Source organism: Pan troglodytes, chromosome 4 (genome assembly GCF_028858775.2).
Source record: "Pan troglodytes isolate AG18354 chromosome 4, NHGRI_mPanTro3-v2.0_pri, whole genome shotgun sequence".
NCBI lineage: Eukaryota > Metazoa > Chordata > Mammalia > Primates > Hominidae > Pan > Pan troglodytes.
Genome location: NC_072402.2, coordinates 73,597,832 through 73,614,670, shown reverse-complemented (window position 1 = coordinate 73,614,670; position 16,839 = coordinate 73,597,832). Strand labels below are relative to the sequence as shown.

The 16,839-nt window shown below is 39.9% G+C and overlaps 1 protein-coding gene across 7 annotated transcripts in view; it reads right to left on the bottom strand.

Moving 5' to 3' along the window:
• FYB1 (FYN binding protein 1) overlaps window positions 1-16,839 on the bottom strand; it is a 163,998-nt gene that overhangs the window by 82,664 nt on the left and 64,495 nt on the right. For 6 of the 7 annotated variants that reach the window (XM_016953373.4, XM_016953375.4, XM_016953377.4 and 3 more), the window contains one exon: window positions 13,237-14,398. In XM_016953373.4, the coding sequence (XP_016808862.4) occupies window positions 13,237-14,398 (1,162 nt within the window). Of the gene's footprint in view, window positions 1-13,236; window positions 14,464-16,839 lie in introns of those variants that run through there. The other variant, XM_063811270.1, reaches the window with a different exon arrangement.

Genomic DNA, 16,839 nt, shown 5'->3' with positions numbered 1-16,839 from the left:
CTCTTGTTGCCTAGGCTGGAGTGCAATTGTGCGATCTTGGCTCACTGCAACCTCCGCCTCCGGGGTTCAAGTGACTCTCCCAAGTAGCTGGGGTTACAGGCGCCTGCCACCACGCCTGGCTAATTTTTTGTATTTTTAGTATAGATGGGGTTTCACCATGTTGGCCAGGCTGGTCTCGAACTCCTGACCTCAGGTAATCCGCCCGTCTCAGCCTCCCAAAGTGTTGGGACTACCAGCGTGAGCCACTGCGCCCGTCTGACTACAGTACTTTTTAATGTGATCCAGGAACACCTTGCATTAGAATCATCTGGTGAAACTTGATAGCTATTCCAATTCCTGAGTTCCATCCCAGACCTCTTGAACTAAAAACTTTGGGGACATTCTTATGCAACTAGAAGTTTGAGAACCTTTGAAAGATGAAGGCACAATTTTGGTGTTTTTTCTTTTGCTTCTTCCGAATATATGACACATTCACTGTTAGAACCACTATCTGTCCTGGTCATCTTTCTCCTCAGAGATCCATTTAGAGCTCACAATGATCAGGAAGACAAGTAAGAGATGCTGGTTGTCTGGGGTATCCTTGTAATATTTTAACTCAGGAAAGAACCTGAAAGCTTTCAAATCCTAGGTCTGGCAGAAGAATGCCTTTTATGGAATTCCTTTTTTTTTTTTTTTTAGGATCTCTGTTTATTAGGCATTGAAAATAAACAAAAAAGATGAAACAGCCTGACTGTCACATCAATTTGGGACAACTCAGTTTCCGTACTTGCATTGGAATTGACCAAATTGTCCTGAATATATTCTATTCATCAGCAGTTCATTTCTAGTAATACAATGACTATCAATAGCAACAGAAAATAAACCCACTTCCTCCCCTGGCCATCTCTTCCCACTGACTTCTTCTGGGAGGAGGCCTTTGAATAAGAAACTTCTGCTAATATTCAGAGGAAGACCACAGCTGTGTTGAAGGGTTCAGCTTGGAGATAGCTGAACTATTCTGAGTAATAAAATGGGAAGAGTGGTTCTGGCTTTTATCTTTTTGCCTTTGGGAAGGATGGGTCAAAGAAATGAGGAAAAGAAAAAAGGGTGAGCTACAGGGAGAAGGCAGAAGCCTGAGTTGCAAAATACCTGCTGTTTTTGAAGGACGGAGACTGCCAATATTTTACTTTTCCAGCTCAAGGTGCAATGTAAACCCCTCTGGCTCCTCAAACCTTCGGTGAAGCCTGTCCTGCACACACATGCCTTTGATAAGTGGTCTGCAGTGAAAACTAAGGGAAACTGCCGAGTCCTTGTTTAGGTTATTGCAGTATAGCACAGGGTCAGGGGGGCAATCCCCAAACCCATCCAAGTTAGAAGAAGCAGGAGCCGGAAGCTAGAAGTGACCTTGAGAAATTGAGGCAGTTGCTCCTTCATAGATCTGCAGAGAACATCAGATTTTTTGAATAACACACAGGATGATGTTTGGAACTAACTTTGTCCTGATTTTAAGGAGCACGGTAACATAGCTTTTATATTTCCTACATTGGCTTTTCTACTTTAAAATAATGTTGATGCTTGTAATTCTCTGTGCTTTCTCAGTAGTTCAGAATTCAGCAATCTCTTCAAATGGATTGCTCTATAAAGCCCAGTATTTTCTGTGGGTTTCACTGACTGAAAAGAAGGGAGATTTGCAGTGATGGTTGAAGGAATAAAAAAGAATTAAGATTTTTGAGAAAGAACACAGTTTAGAAGATGAGAAAGAAGAAGAAAGTGGGAAAATGGGAGGGAGAAAGTTGGTTGGGGGCAGGTGATGGAATGTTCCTTGCTAGGTTTTGTAGCACAGGCTGCTCCACCCAATCCTGAGGAGCTATGGACAATCTTAGGGTTAGTGGGGAGAGCAGGGCCCCCAGCTGGTAGGTACAGACCTAGTGGGAGAACTGGACACCGTACCTGGTTGCATGCCACTCAGCCCGAGAACAACTAATTTCTCCCCATGAGGACTAAGAACTCCCAGATTCAGAGAAATCAAAGGCAGCCCCTTGCTACAAAGAAATGAAACTTGCTGCTTGTTAAATGGCTTGTATCAGGTCTAGAAAATTCTCTTTAACTCAAAGAAACAGCGATTACTGAAATGCATTCTAAAGGCTTGCTTTATTCTCCTTCCACATAAAACTGCTTTTTGAAAAATGACTGAGGAGCAAACCATGCTTATTTGTGTGTGTGTGTGTGTGTGTGAGATGTTGGCTTTGTCACACACATACATCTCACATCTGGTTTCTAGATGAACCAGAAGTGAAAGGCTGGAGAGGTGGGAGAAGCAGAAGTCCTGGAGAAGCTGCAATCTAGATCCTCAATGACTGAGAGCACATGAGGCAACCTCAACTTTTTAAAGGTGACAATTTCGAAGAGAAATAGGAAGTACTGCAGGATTGTAAAACAAACACTAAGGGAGATTCTTTTTCCACAAATACAGGTTTCTTTCTCCTCCCAATAATTGTCGATTACCTTCTATTCCAGAATAAGAAAAACAAATACTCAAACATGGTATGGATGTCTGTCTGAGAGATTTATCTGCTTTGCCATTTTTTGGGGACAGATTTTTAATTGCCTGGTTGTAACTAATCATATCGCCACACAGTTTGCTTTTGAAAACCAGGGGAGCTGTTTTATTCTTCTGATAATTATAAGAAAAACAAGAAAAGAGAAGAGAAGCGTGTCCCTCTTTACCTCCATAGACCTACTGCCACCCCTGGAAACACACAGGCTCTGTTGCCAGGACAAAGGCTGAAAAAGCCGTTGTGGGGTGCAGTTGTGCAGCTGCAGAGAGATGTGGACTGTTATAATAAATACAAACAGCTGATTCTACAATGTAGGTTCTTACTTTGGGGAGAAGGAAACCTCATATGGTTTTTGGCTTTGATTTTTTTCTATAACCAGATGTCTCATCTTCGGTTACTTTTTCCTGATAATATCTATTGCTATTGAGTGTTCTAGATGTTTTTTTCTACCTTTGATATGCCAGACAGAATGAAGTATAATCTTTCTCCCTTGGTGGCAATTTAAACAAAGAGAGACATATTTCTTATCTATTTACTAGTGGTTAATATAGCAGTTAAATGTCTCCAACTTTTTAACTCTTTTTCTCTCCCTTATTCCTCAGATGCTGGAAAAACAAATAATCTATTGTTCTAGATGATTCCCTGGACTTTAAAGCCACACCATAAATATCATTATTGTGCCTTGTCTGAAAGGACAGAAAATTTCCAATATTTTTGTAAAAATAGCTGGATTTTTGCTCATGAGGCATAATTTTGTTCTTCCAATAGCTGGAATTACTCTTTTGTTAAAGAAGTCAATTTCATTTTGTTTTCAAAACAAAAAGCATGCACAAAGACATTCTTTTAGCATAGAAATCCATCATATCAGAAATAGTTTTAATCAAGGCAAAGAAGCCTTTAATGGCAAAAGCGTATTTATCATCTAATCATTTATAAAAGGGTTTTATTTGACTTGGCTTGGAAATTGTTTTAGCAGATTGTATGAAACAAGGCACCTCCTGCAGAATGAATCATAACACAAACATTTGTCCAATATTCTTAGCTAGTTTTAAACATTTGATGTGTGTATGCACAATCGAAAGGAAGTCAGAAAGAGCCTTTATTTTTAATTATTATATTCATATGTATTTGTATTTCATTAAAATTTTTTTCGCTCTCCTTTTTTGAAGTAAATTATAATTTCATTTTAACGCTTTTAATATTTTAGAGGTTATATAATTTTGATCAAATTAGGTAAATCATCTCACAATGCATCTCATACTTTATTTGAGGGTAATGTATTTCAAATTTTATTTATTTCAGCAACTGTAAAAACATTTGTTTATATTACAAGTGGTCATATCTTCTTGTAGGCTACTAAAGTTGATACAATGCCAGTTGAATGGGCAATATTTTCTTATTTTTTGAGATGCTTACACATATATCAGTTTTATCCTCTTGATTGCAGGAAGAGTTCTTATAACAAGGGCAAATCATGGCATATTGCCCTAAGCTATGCTATTTGGAAACTTCTTTTCACATAACTAAGAAAAGCGACAGTTCCTCTTAAAGCAGGGTGAGGATAACTATATTAAGGGAACTCTTCCCTGTAAACTAAATGATAAGTATGGGCTATTGTTGAGCTAAAGTTAATATTAAAAGAATAGCTGGTGTCTGAGCAGAAAGAATCTTGAAGGTCAAATTGAGTGTGCAGCAGGGAACCAGGACCCTAAATGTGCCAAGGGAACTTTTCAATGGCAAAGTCTCTGAAGATGAGGAATCTGCCTTTCTCATAGGCCAGCTCTAGGGGCCTTCCCCTTGTCGTGGCTCACTCTCCCATCCAGTGTTCTGTTCACCTCCTCCTCTAAGTAGATTGGCTGATTAAAGGCTTACACAATGATGGCCCTCAAGGCATTTGCAGGTTAGAAGAGGGCAGACTATCACAGTCCAGGCATCCAGCCCTGGAACTTCCCCATACCCCACTGGGATCATGTCCACAAGACTCCTCAGAGTAGGAGACCTGGGGAGGGGTTAGAGGACACCTGAGTGTCCTTGACCAGTGAGCATGGTCCAGAAAGCATGGAACAAGGCTTGGGGTGGGCACTCAATGCCTGTTATTAATAGTTCTGCCATCTTGCTGTCTGCCTTGTGAAGGAGCAAATCGATGATCTTTTTGGAAATGTTGATCCTTAGACTATAATTTAAGTATTTAGTTGGTATTTAAAAATGAGGATGGGAAATTTCAGAGTGTCCCTCCTCCAATTCCCAAGTAAAAATACTAAAAAAGAAAATAAGTCAAGGCAAACATTATCTAAAACTCACTAGCAGTCACCTCACAAGAAAGGGAAGATAACATCATGCATAAACTTCAAAAAGTCATGGCTAAGGGAAGAAACAGAAGGTTCTGGTGCCACCGGAGGAAAGCTAACCTTCCCACCTGTTCTCTACGTCCAGAAGCAATACTGGGGGAAGACAGTGGTTCTAGACAAGCCTGTGAATTCTCTCTAATACACTCCAGGTTGGAGAAGCAAACTCTAAGGTGAGTGAGCAGCCTGGGAAGGTCAAGGGAAATCCTTCAGCATAAAAGTCCTAAATACCACAACAGGATCACACGAGAGGCAGAAGGGGGATGAGCTGCCAGGGCTGGCCCTGCCCTGATATAGGGCACTGAATGAGATCTCAGGAAATGGAACGGAATCTGGGTCCCCAGTAAGGACTACCCTGGAGACGAGCACAGCTAACATTTATGCCACAGAAGAGTGGATTCAAAGTCACACTCAGAACTCAAATCGCAATTCTGAGGGGAAGGCAAATTTATCACACTGGATTAGAACTTGCAGATGCACTTGTCATCCATCAGCCAGATCAAAAGAACTAGTGTGACCCCTATTCATATAGCACAGTAAATTCCTGAGAGCCTGAGAGAATACTGATAAAATGATTGACACAGACATATCCTGGCTAAGATTCTTGACCTTAAGGACAAAGATTTCTTTCGAAATCCAGGCAGAAAAGCAAATCATTTTCAAAGAGGGAAATTTAGGTTGTCTGCATACTTCTCCACAGTAAATTTAAATGCCAGAATCTTGAAATAAAGACCATGTAGACTGCTTATAAAAATGAAACATTAGCCGGGTGCAGTGGCTCATGTCTGTAATCTCAGCACTTTGGGAAGCTGAGGCAGGAGGATTGTTTGAGGCCAGGAGTTTTAGACCATCTTGGACAACAAAGCAAGACTCTGTCTCTACAAAAATTTTAAAAAATACTAAAGCTGGACGTGGTAATATGTGCCTGTAGTCCCAGCTATTCGGGAGGCTGAAGTGGAGGGATTTGTGCCCAGGAGTTCAAGGCTGCAGTGAGCTGTGATTGTGCCAGTGCAGTCCAGCCTGAGGGACAAGGCAAGACCCTGTCTCAAAAAATAAAAAAGAGAGAAAAAGGAAGGAAGGAAGGAAAGAAGGAAGGAAGGAAGGGAGGATATCTTGCATTAAAAAAGACCAACGGATGCTGCTGGGATAGGAAACAAGAGGGAACAGTTTGTTTGCTGGCTTATCTTAGAAGAGCAGAAGAAAGAAGTTTCAAAGAGGGAAGATTAATAGGGGTAGTTCATAAAATTTGACCAGGGACAGTGTGGTTAAGGGAGGAGAGTCTTTCTGAGGCATTTCGATTATGGGTTTAAACCCAGGTAAGCTGCCTGATTAATAGTAAGTGTGTTCCTCAGACATGTCAACATGCACTAGAAGGAAGAAGCCCTGGAGGTCTTCTGGACAACTGTTTTTTCAGGGATTAAGGAGGGTGGGTGAAATAAACTGGGCTCGGGCTGGAGTAAAAAGAAGAGTGACACCAGCCACAAAGTGTGCACCAGGCCCTGGGAGAATGAGCGTGCAGGGTGTGCTGAGGGCCTGGCTGTTACCCAAAGCTGAACCACGCTGTTGAGTAACTCCAAATTCCAGTCTATGTATGAGAGAGCTTTGCCTCCAGTGATTCAGTGTCCTGTAATAGTCCAGTCTGTGAGCCGTTTCAGTCAAAGCATCCCGGGATCTCTTCTTTTTGTATCATGTTCTTACGTTCCCAGTGCACAGTGACATATTAATACTTGGAGAAATCTTGCTTTAAAGAATAGCACTTACTGCTACGTTTCTAAAATGTGAACATAGAATCCTTTTTCCCTGTGGTGGCTAGGAGCAACAATTTGGAAAATACTGCCACATGCTGATATAAAACAGTTTTCAATATGTAAATATCTAATAAGGTCATGTTAAGAGAGTACACATAAAAGGAGAATGGGGGGAAAAAGAAAGGTGATAGCTTTGGGGCCTGTGAAGGAAAATCGTACCCACTCCTGGAAACAAGTTACTTGCTGGTGAAAATAGCCCAGGCACCTTTTGGTTTCAAGTTGTTGTAGGCTGGATTAGTTAAATGATACATACACAGATGAGGAGGGGGCCATCAGTCTTTTGTTAATGCCCTCTGGGGCCCTCGCCTTACACCTGTTGCTGTCAAGGTGCTTAACTGATCATTCCTATAGCTAACATATAGAAAAAATCAGTCTTGTTCTCTCAGCAGTATTAAGAACAAGACTAGAAAAAAGGGTCAAACTGAATATTTCCCAGCAGGTTTTTACTAAATCATACATGCAAACCAATAGTCAGGCCAGGGATTCTTATGAACCCAAACTTTGGTGAGGCATTGTGTTGACACATGGGAAGAAGCCCTTTCAGAACTGGCTCAGGACCCAAAAGGAAGCAAAGGAAAGGTTAGTTCAGAGAATATTTTGATATTTTGGGTTTTTTAAAAAAAATGTTTAGTCTTTTGTAACCTTAAATTTTTCTTAGGAAAAAAAAATTTAGCTTCATGATCAGAAAAGCAACATGTTAGAGTCAAGCTTACAGTTTACAAGGAAGGGAGCTCAATAGATCTGCAAGATAGACCCTCTCTTATAACATTTATTTTGTGTCCAAGCTCCATTCAGTTGAGTACAAGTCTATTGGCAGGGGTTATCTATTGTGTTAAAACAATTGCTAAGCTATAGAGTATTAAAATCTAATACTGAACAAAATCTGGGAGTAAATAAATTCTAGTTAAATATAATTCTTTCTTTCTTTCTTTTTTTCTTTTTTTTTTTTGAGATAGGGTTCGCTTTGTCACCCAGGCTGGAGTGCAGTGGTGCAATCTCGGCTCACTGCAACCTCCACCTCCTGGGTTCAAATGATTCTCCTGCCCCAGCCTCCTGAGTAGCTGGGAGGTGCGCACCACTATGCCTGGCTAATTTTTGTATTTTTGGGGTTTCACCATGTTGGCCAGGCTGGTCTTGAACTCCTGACCTCAGGTGTTCAGCCCGCCTCGGCCTCCCAAAGTGCTGGGATTACAGCCATGAGCCACCGCACCCGGTCTGGTTAAATAGAATTCTGTGAAAGAATAAACTTGAGAAGCTAACAAAAATTTATATTACTTCTGTACTCCAAATGAGAGAATGGCAAGCAGACTGGCTTCTGTCTTCATGGAGCTTATAGTGGTATTTACAAAACAGACAACAAACAAAAGGCATGTTTCAACCAAAGGCCACAGAAAGGGAGAGGAATGAGGATTTTGGGAGTTTCATTTATGCTTGATTCATTGTCTTGTGATGTTCTGTGTTTGAAGAGAGGCAGCCCAGCACGAGGAAGTGGAATGAGGGTGGGAACACAGTCTGCGGAATCAGAAAGACATGAGATTGACCCCAGCCTTGTTTAGTCATGTTATGCCTTTGGGTAAGTTACCTAAGCTCTCTGAGCTTTAGTTTACTCATAGAATTCCTATTCATGGCTTGAGAGGAATAAATGGCATAATGTGTATGTGGTATATAGCAAGTCCTCAATAAATGATGAATATTTTTAACAGTTAATACATTGGGCAAAGATGATGAGATGGAGGGTATATCTGGGGAAGAGGTTTAAAGAATTGGATGAGAACCTGGAAAGGAAGAAATGAGGTAGAAGGCTATGAAAACAGTATTAGTTTAAAAGGCATATAGAGTTATTAGATGAATGTTTGTTAATTTGAACACTAGTATAATTACTTCTAACAAGAAAAAATAGTCTTTTTGGAGTCTCTGCATTCACTGAGCAAGGCATTTCATTTTGCTCCCGTCAATATCTATTAAATCTTAGTGAATAAATATTTAGTAATAGAATCTCATTTTTTCTAAAGCATAGAATCTCTCTTCTTTCCCATTTTATTACAAGCAAATAAATAAATTTTCTAATTATATCATGCAGCAAATAATTTATCTGGAAGCCCTGTTATATGAAAATTCATGCCTAGTCAGGTGTGTTTAGGGCATTTTTTGTTGGAGTTCATGTAAAAACTCCAATCTCCAAAAATTTTAGGGTCTGTAGCAGCACACTAAGAAGCATTTTCCCTGGAAGTTGCCAATCTAAGCAGCTGTGGCCAATCATAATCCATAGCAAATCCATTGGCCACATTTATTTATTTCTTCCAGGTTGACAGGTAATGGGGAAAGCACATGCACTCTGGAAACAATGACCTTCGAAAACTGCCTTTGATAATACCAGTGTCTTGGGATAACAGCCATCTATACTGGCTTTGCAGTCTCTCCACCTCTGCTTGGCTGAGTCAGATGCCTTCGCTTGGCTTCAGCCAGTAGGAGATGGCAAAATCTGGGGGCACTTGTGACCTAGTGCCACTTGGGTGCCGCCTACTGCTCTCTACCAGCCTTTGCTGTAGGGAAGGAGGCATCTGAGGGCAGAAATTTCATGGACTTCTGGTGGGAAACCTCTCTTCCAACAATCATTGTTTGACTCTGGCATCATAAATCACAAATACATTTCTATATTACAAACAGAAGTAAGTAAAATGCAGTTTCATGATTCCTAGAATAATATAATATAATATAAAATGATTTATAATATAAGATGATCAAAATATCATGGGGCTGGTAATAAAATTTTAATGTTAATAAAAGTAATAAAATTATAGACAATGCTCACTTATTTTGATATTATTATATGTCGAATTCTGTATTAAGCACTTACAATGAATCTCATGTAGTGATTATAATGTGCTGGCGAAGTAGGTGGTATTATACTCGTTTTTTCAAATGAAGAAAGACATACACGGAAAGAGGTAAAGCGAAGGTCACATAGCTAGTACATTAGTCATGCTTAAACCCCAGGTCCACTGACTTTGAAGTCTACATTATATGGCAAACAACTCTCATGCTAGGCTCTGTACCATTAATAACATTACTAACAGATAACCTGGCAACTCTGCACATTGGTTTAAAATGGGTTCATTAAACTGCTCTATCTAATTCATGGGACATTATAAGTAATAAAAGACATAAACATTTTGAAAGTCCTTTGAAAAAAGTTAAAATCCTATGTACATAATAGTAATAATATGTATACATACACAGATGGTGCCCTATTTATGACAGTTCAAATTAATGATTACTTGACTTTATGATGGTACAAAAGCAATATGCATTCAGTAGAAACCATGGTACAGTATTCAATAAATTACATGAGATAGTCAACACTTTATTATAAAATAGGCTTTGTGTGAGATGATTTTGCCCAATTGTAGGCTAATGTAAGTGTTCAGAGCATGTTTAAGGTGGGCTAGGCTAAGCTATGACATTTGGTAGTTAGGTATATTAAACGTGTTTTCAGCTTATAATATTTCCAACTTAAGAATGTTTATAAGGATGTAACCCGATCACAAGTCAAGGAATATTTGCATATATATTCTATATAAATAAATAATACACTTATGCTTTAAACATAAACATGCAAACATACATACAGGGGCACGATGGTACATGGAGAAAGTATTAAACTTGCAATCTGAAGACTTGGATTTTAGCCTCAGATATATGATTTGGTTATGTCACATCTCAACACTCACTTGTGAAATGGGGGGCGATAATTACACTTAATAAAGAATTTTCCCATCTAAAGACTGTACGTACAATATACCACATGTTTATGTATACGTATATGTATATTATTATTTAATTATTTAATAATTATTTATTTTCTACTTACATACTCCAGAATTATAAAAAAATAGAATTTCAGAATTTTAAAAAATTTTGCTACAACAGAAATTTAATTCTTTTCTTTATATTGCTTATCCAGTTATATAAAATGAACATATACTTTCTAATTCTGATATATTTTAACCTTCCTAAATTAAATGGTAAATTACTTAGTATTTCTAGCATTGTTTAAGAAAAATAGCAGTGGCAGGATCAAGAGTCAGCAGACCTGACTTAAAAAATTTTGTGTTCAGAAAATAAATGCTTACTTTATGACACATACACGAGTTTATTTTCTGCAGTATTGTTGCAAAAGAACACTTTTGGAAACAACACAAATTGTTAAATTGATTAAGCTTGTCACCCATTTACTGAAGTATTATGCAACTCTAGAGAATAATCAGTTACTCTTTATTAAAATGTGGAAAGATATACAGGATTTATTTATTTTAAAAAAACAAGGATCAGAGCATTGCACATAATATTCTACTTCATGAGTAAAAAGCCGGGGTGGGGGGTAGTATTTATGTTTGTATTTGCTTCTGTGAACATAAAGAAACTTCAGATGGACATATAAGAAATTAAGAAGAGTGGTTTCTATGGGGTAGGGGCTGGAAAGACCCAGAAAGTGGCAGACAAGGGTTAAAGGTAGCTTCACTGTACACCATTTTACACTTACTGCTTTTTCAGTCAGAATGTAATTTCTACTTAGAAGATAAAAGAATTCAAATGCTTTTTAAAAAGGTGAATGCTTTAAAGGGGTATTATTCAGAGTTTAAAGTTATGAATCAGATTGCTTAATCCAGATATCAAATGAGGTCAATCTAGATTAAGAGGGATTGAGTTTTGATTTGTGGAAGAGGTGAATGAAGAGAGAACAGGATACATTTTGGAGCATAATACATCTCAAGGCATCAGATGTTGAGGGGGTTACACTGATGACAGGATTTAAAATGTGAACTGTGGCATGGGCTACTGACAGTGAGGAAGCATTCAGGAGTAGGGGAGGGTTGCAAAGGAGAGGAGAAGGAGAACAAGGATAAACTCCGTCTGCTCTGCAGTTCTGCCTGGGTCCCATGTAGCTTTACTTCACTAAAAATCAGACCTTGTCAGGCCTTCAGAGTCAGAAAGAGGACTTGGTTAGCATTTGTGGCAACTCACTGAAAAGCGTGACACCGGGCAACATGTGTTACCACCGTGCTCTGCCACCACCCACACTGGAGCGGGAGTGAAACAAAGATGGAAGAAAGTTCCCAGGGATTTCTGCCTAACATCAGAACTCCTTCCCTGGTGTGAAGTCACAGCCATAAAATGGAGGTTATAATACTAAATTTTTTGTCTGAGGTGAAGAAATAAGAGAAATAAGGGACCTTTTAGAAAGTCTCACAAAAATAATAGTTCTGAATTATGACCTGGTAATGAAACAAGATGACAGATGAGGAGGAGATGCAACGTGAAACAAGGATGAACCTTTCTGGAAGACAGATGGTCATGGGGTCATTCCAAACTTGCTTTCTGTGTGTTTGAATTAGCAGAGGACTTGATCACTAAGCTGTTTACGAACAAGGAGAATACTGAACTCAGGAAGATAACATATCGCAAGATGTTTCTACAGTGCAAAAACGAAAAACAACCTTTAGGCTTAGAATTGCTTTAACTAGACCATACTTCGGTAAGGAGAAAGATGCGACTACAAGTAGTGTGGTCACCTGTAGGCATCTTGTTTCCCCCTCACAATAAACAACAGTTGCACATCATTTACCTAAAATATTAATCATCTCAGGCATGTGTGAGCTTCTTACATGCAGTCACTCAGTACCACATCCAAGAGAATTGCAGTGATATCTCTGGTAGAAATTTAAACTATTTACCCAAACGGAGAGTAAAGTACTCCTTTGTCTGGCTCATTTTCCTAACTATATATTACTTTATGAATCACAAAAGTTCAGAAAACTTTATACTGAGAAATGGAAAATAGCTAAAATGTGAAACACAAAGTACCATTTCATGAGTATTGCTCCTTTCTCATTTGAATACTGGGCTTAGGAAACATGATGAATTGTGTGGATATTTGCAGTCACTTAAAGGAGGGCTTGTCATCTCTGTACTATTGACATTATGGCCTGAATAATTCTTTGTTGTGGGACTGTCCTGGGCATTGTAGGATGTTCAATAGCATCCCTAGCTTCTACTCACTAGAGGCCAGTAGCACCCTCCAGTTGTGGCAATCAAAAATGCCTCCATACATTGCCAAATGTCCCCTGGGGGTCAAAATTGCTCCCTTTGGGAACTGCTGACCTACAGGATAGCTCATTTTCTGTCTAACTCCTCTGTGTTGATAGGGGTAACATACTTCAGTCTCATTCAACAGAAATGAAACCCAACAAAGGAAGTAAATACAATGGTTATCATTAAGCAAAACCACGTATCAATGAAGTGGATGCATTCCCTCTCCCTTCCCCCAACAAAACCCCAGCTGACCAAGGCATTTTCTCACAGAATGAAGACTTCCTACTTTCCCAGACCTCCCACATGAAAGAAAAAAACAAGACAAAGAAAATTCATTATACACATGAGTACCAGATAGAGAATCATTCCTTGTTACAAAACTTTCCCCAGAAGCTAAAACATTCTCTGCCTTGGAGTAAACCATACTGAATAGCAAACGAGAAAAGAACTCACTGTTTCCAGAAGAGGTTTTGTGGAATTTCGTCAGGTCAACATTTGGTGGTCTGTTGGGTTTTGGTGGAGGTGGACCCAAGGTAAACAAGGGAGGCAATGGCTTCTGTTTTGGGGTGGCTGAATTCTTGTCTCCCTTTTCCTTTTCCTGACTTTGGCCCCATGGCCCCCCCACTGTCAGCTTAGAAGGGGCCTTAGGGAACCTGGCAGGAGGAGTCCCTGAGGCCAACTCTTCCTGATTCATTTTGCTCTGGAAGGTGTTCTTAGCAGCATCTATCTTCCTATCTTCCTTTTTTTCTTCACCATTTTTGGAGAGACCTGGGCCTCCCCTGCTCGCAGCAGGTTTCAAAACCACTCCAGGAAAGGGCGAACTTGAAGTCTCCCCTGCATGGTCTTTATTTTCTGAGTCTTCCCTTGCTGGTTTTAAAGGGCCGCTTTTGGACCTGACTCCCAGGGGAGCTGGGGACCCTTTTGATGAAGACACATTCTTCATGGGGCTTTCATCTTCATGGGAGTTCTCGGTACTTAGGGGTGGCTTCTGGCCAAAGGCAGGTTTGGGGAAGAGGGGCTTGGGTTCAAGATCTTGTGATGCTGACATAAATTTCCCTTTAACCCCAGTCAATTTGGGGAACGCTTGCTTCTGTTCATTTTCCGGGGTTGGAGGAGTAGGCCCAGATTTCGGGCCTAGTGGCTTTAAGTCATGGTCTTGGTTTACACTGTGAAGAGATGGCTTGTTTCCAGGAGGCCAGGGAAACGTAGGTTTGCAATCTTCTTTGGGGAAGTTGATGGGCTTGGGGCCTACAGGTTTCGGAAATCCCACTTTCGCCTCGGGGTCTCTGGTGGTCAAGCTGGCTGGTGTTCCGAATCTTTGGCCTGCTCCAGTGGGCTTTAGAAATGGGGGCTTGGGTTCCTTGTCAGGCTTTTCCTCAGAAGAAGGTTTGACTGCCACAGGTGGCTTTGGGGACCCAAACTTAGGTACATTGCTGGGTCCTGCAGGAGGGCTGGCATTTCCTTGGTTGTTGAATAAGTTCTTTCTTGCTTGTATTCCTGAAGATGAGTTTGGCCCTGTGACTCTGAAGGGTCGGCTATTGACTGAGACATCCTCTGTCGGGTTGCCCCCTGTGTTAAATTTCGCCATGAGGGACTTTACATCTGCCTTTCCATCCTACAAACATAGGGAACAAAAACTAGCTGAGAGACAAAAGTCTTACTTGCACAGTTTAAAATACTATACCTTAAAGAGCTTCCTGGTTTGAGGCCTGCAGCGTTGCTGATTGGTTAGCAAGATATTGTAACATTTATCTTCCTCTCTGGCAAAATAAGTTGCGAGAGTTTCTTGAAAGAGGAAGGCTATGGTTGTGCATATGCTTTTTCTTTTGGTTATCTCGGACTGACTTGCTTATTTTTACTTAAGGAACAAATCCTTTCTTTATTCTCGCTGTTTCTCTAGCTATCTTGTTGGATTTACTCTAACTTGGTATTATTTATTTTTAAAGTTTCACTTGAAAAAATATGGAAGTGACTAAAAAAAGATTTCTTCCATATTTTATAATTGAAACTCTTAAGTAGAAACTACCTTTAAAAAATGAAAGTAAGTTCTTCTGTAAATTGAGGCTGTGTGCTTTATACAGCATGGCCATGTTTAACATACATCTCTGTGGTTTGCAAGAGTATTTTTTTTTGCTTCTATCCACATTGAAGTTCTGTTTGTTAACAGGGAGATGTGGCAGAAAAACCTTGCTCATTTTTATAAGTAAGTAATAAATGACTTCTCCTTATTTGTAATTATTTAGCACTAAAGATTCACCTGTATCCATACTAGCAGGCGATTGTACTCACTTTCAGAATTGTTCTGTTTAGAGGTTATGGTCTGGAGGCACAAGGGGGAAGATAAGGAAGAGGTAATAGGGACAGGCTGTCAGTCTTACTTCCAGACCTTTCTTTCCACAGTCATCCCTTTTTCTCAGAGGTGCTTTTACTGAGTCTCCCCTGCTTGTCTAGAATTTAGGTATTACTTAGCAAAGATAATAGGCATTCATTTTTCTCTGTGAATGTAATCCCATTTTACCTGGGAAAGTTAATGGTGTGTTTGCTCTTTGTCTCAAAAGCAAGGAGATTAAATTTTTAGTTCTTTTAGAAATATTTCAAAATTGGAGGCTTCAAAAAAAATCACTGAAGTTAACCAATGTGGCCATGACAATTTCCCTTTTCATGCTTTAAAGTTCACCCATAACATGCTTTCCTACTTCTCATCCCCCACCTTTCATTGCCCCATACCCAGGCACATTTCATCTTTCAAGGTGCAAAACCAGGTCCCTCCAGCTGGGAAGGTTGCTCCCACCTCCTGACTCATGCACACTTCAGGTGCTTCTACAAGCCCCTATCTTATTTCCTCTTAGAGTGATGAGAACTACCATTTAGTGGGGGGTAAATACATGTGCTTTGTTCTATATCATCCCATCTCATTCTTACAGTAGTTCTAAAAGAATGACATTATTTAACCCCATTTCACAAGAAAGGAAAATGAGGCTGGAACTGCAGGAGGATGGCATGGCCAGACATGAGAACTGGGTTTAAATCCTAGCCAGAATTGTCATGTGCTTTAAACATGGAATTTGTAAAATGCCTGTCTGGTGTACAATATGGGTTCAATATATGGAAATTATTATTAGAACTGTTATGTAGCAACTCCAGGCCTTGAATATGCTACCTAACAGTTGTAGGAACTGTGAACACAGGCAGGCAAACTCAGGTGTATCTGGGGCTCTGAAGTCCAGAAAATGTCTCATTTCTTTTTGTATCCCTGCATCACCTAGACCAGGGCCTGGCTCCCTCAGGATTCTAATATATGCTTGGAGAATGAGGGCAGGCACTGAGATTAATACTGTGCATAGTGATTTTACAAGAAATGGTGCCCTCAGCAAGAGTTTCTCTCCATACCAAACTGTAGCAGGGTAGGAGGCTAGGGATTTAGGCAGGAGCAGAAAAGCTAACAGGAGCAGCAAATTCCAACTTGAATTTTGTAACTTTAATTTACCTCCCTTATCTGAGTTGTTGGAAACTGCTTGTTTTCTACCTTTCCTCCCTTTGCCACTTTTCTACCACCCCTGACTTCCTCAAATCCTCAAGCAATTCCTGAAGGCAAGAGGCAGGAAGACAGCAGAACAAGGGAGAATTTGGGTGCTTGGGGGAGGGAATAGGAGAGAATGGGTTCTTCCCTGAACCTTCAGAGAGATCAGAGTTGCAGAGGACCCCAAACGTCACTACAAGGGGCATAATTATGGCAGTACCAAGAACAAAAATTTGCCCCCTAACTGAAGGAAGTCTGTCTCTGTGGAAGATGCCTTTTATTCTAGACTTAATTCCATATCATATAATGTATATCCCAGATTTATAACAGGAGGCTACATAGCTGAGTGACTAAGCACAGACTTAGGAACCAGGTGGCCTGGGTTTGAATCTTACTCGCTATGTAACCTTGGACAAAAGGCATCAAAATTCTTTAGGCTTAGTTTTCTCACCTCCCTAATGGGAATAATAATGTGTAGCCATAGGACTGTTAGGAAAATTAAACAACTTGCTGTGTGTAAAACACTTTAAAGAGTA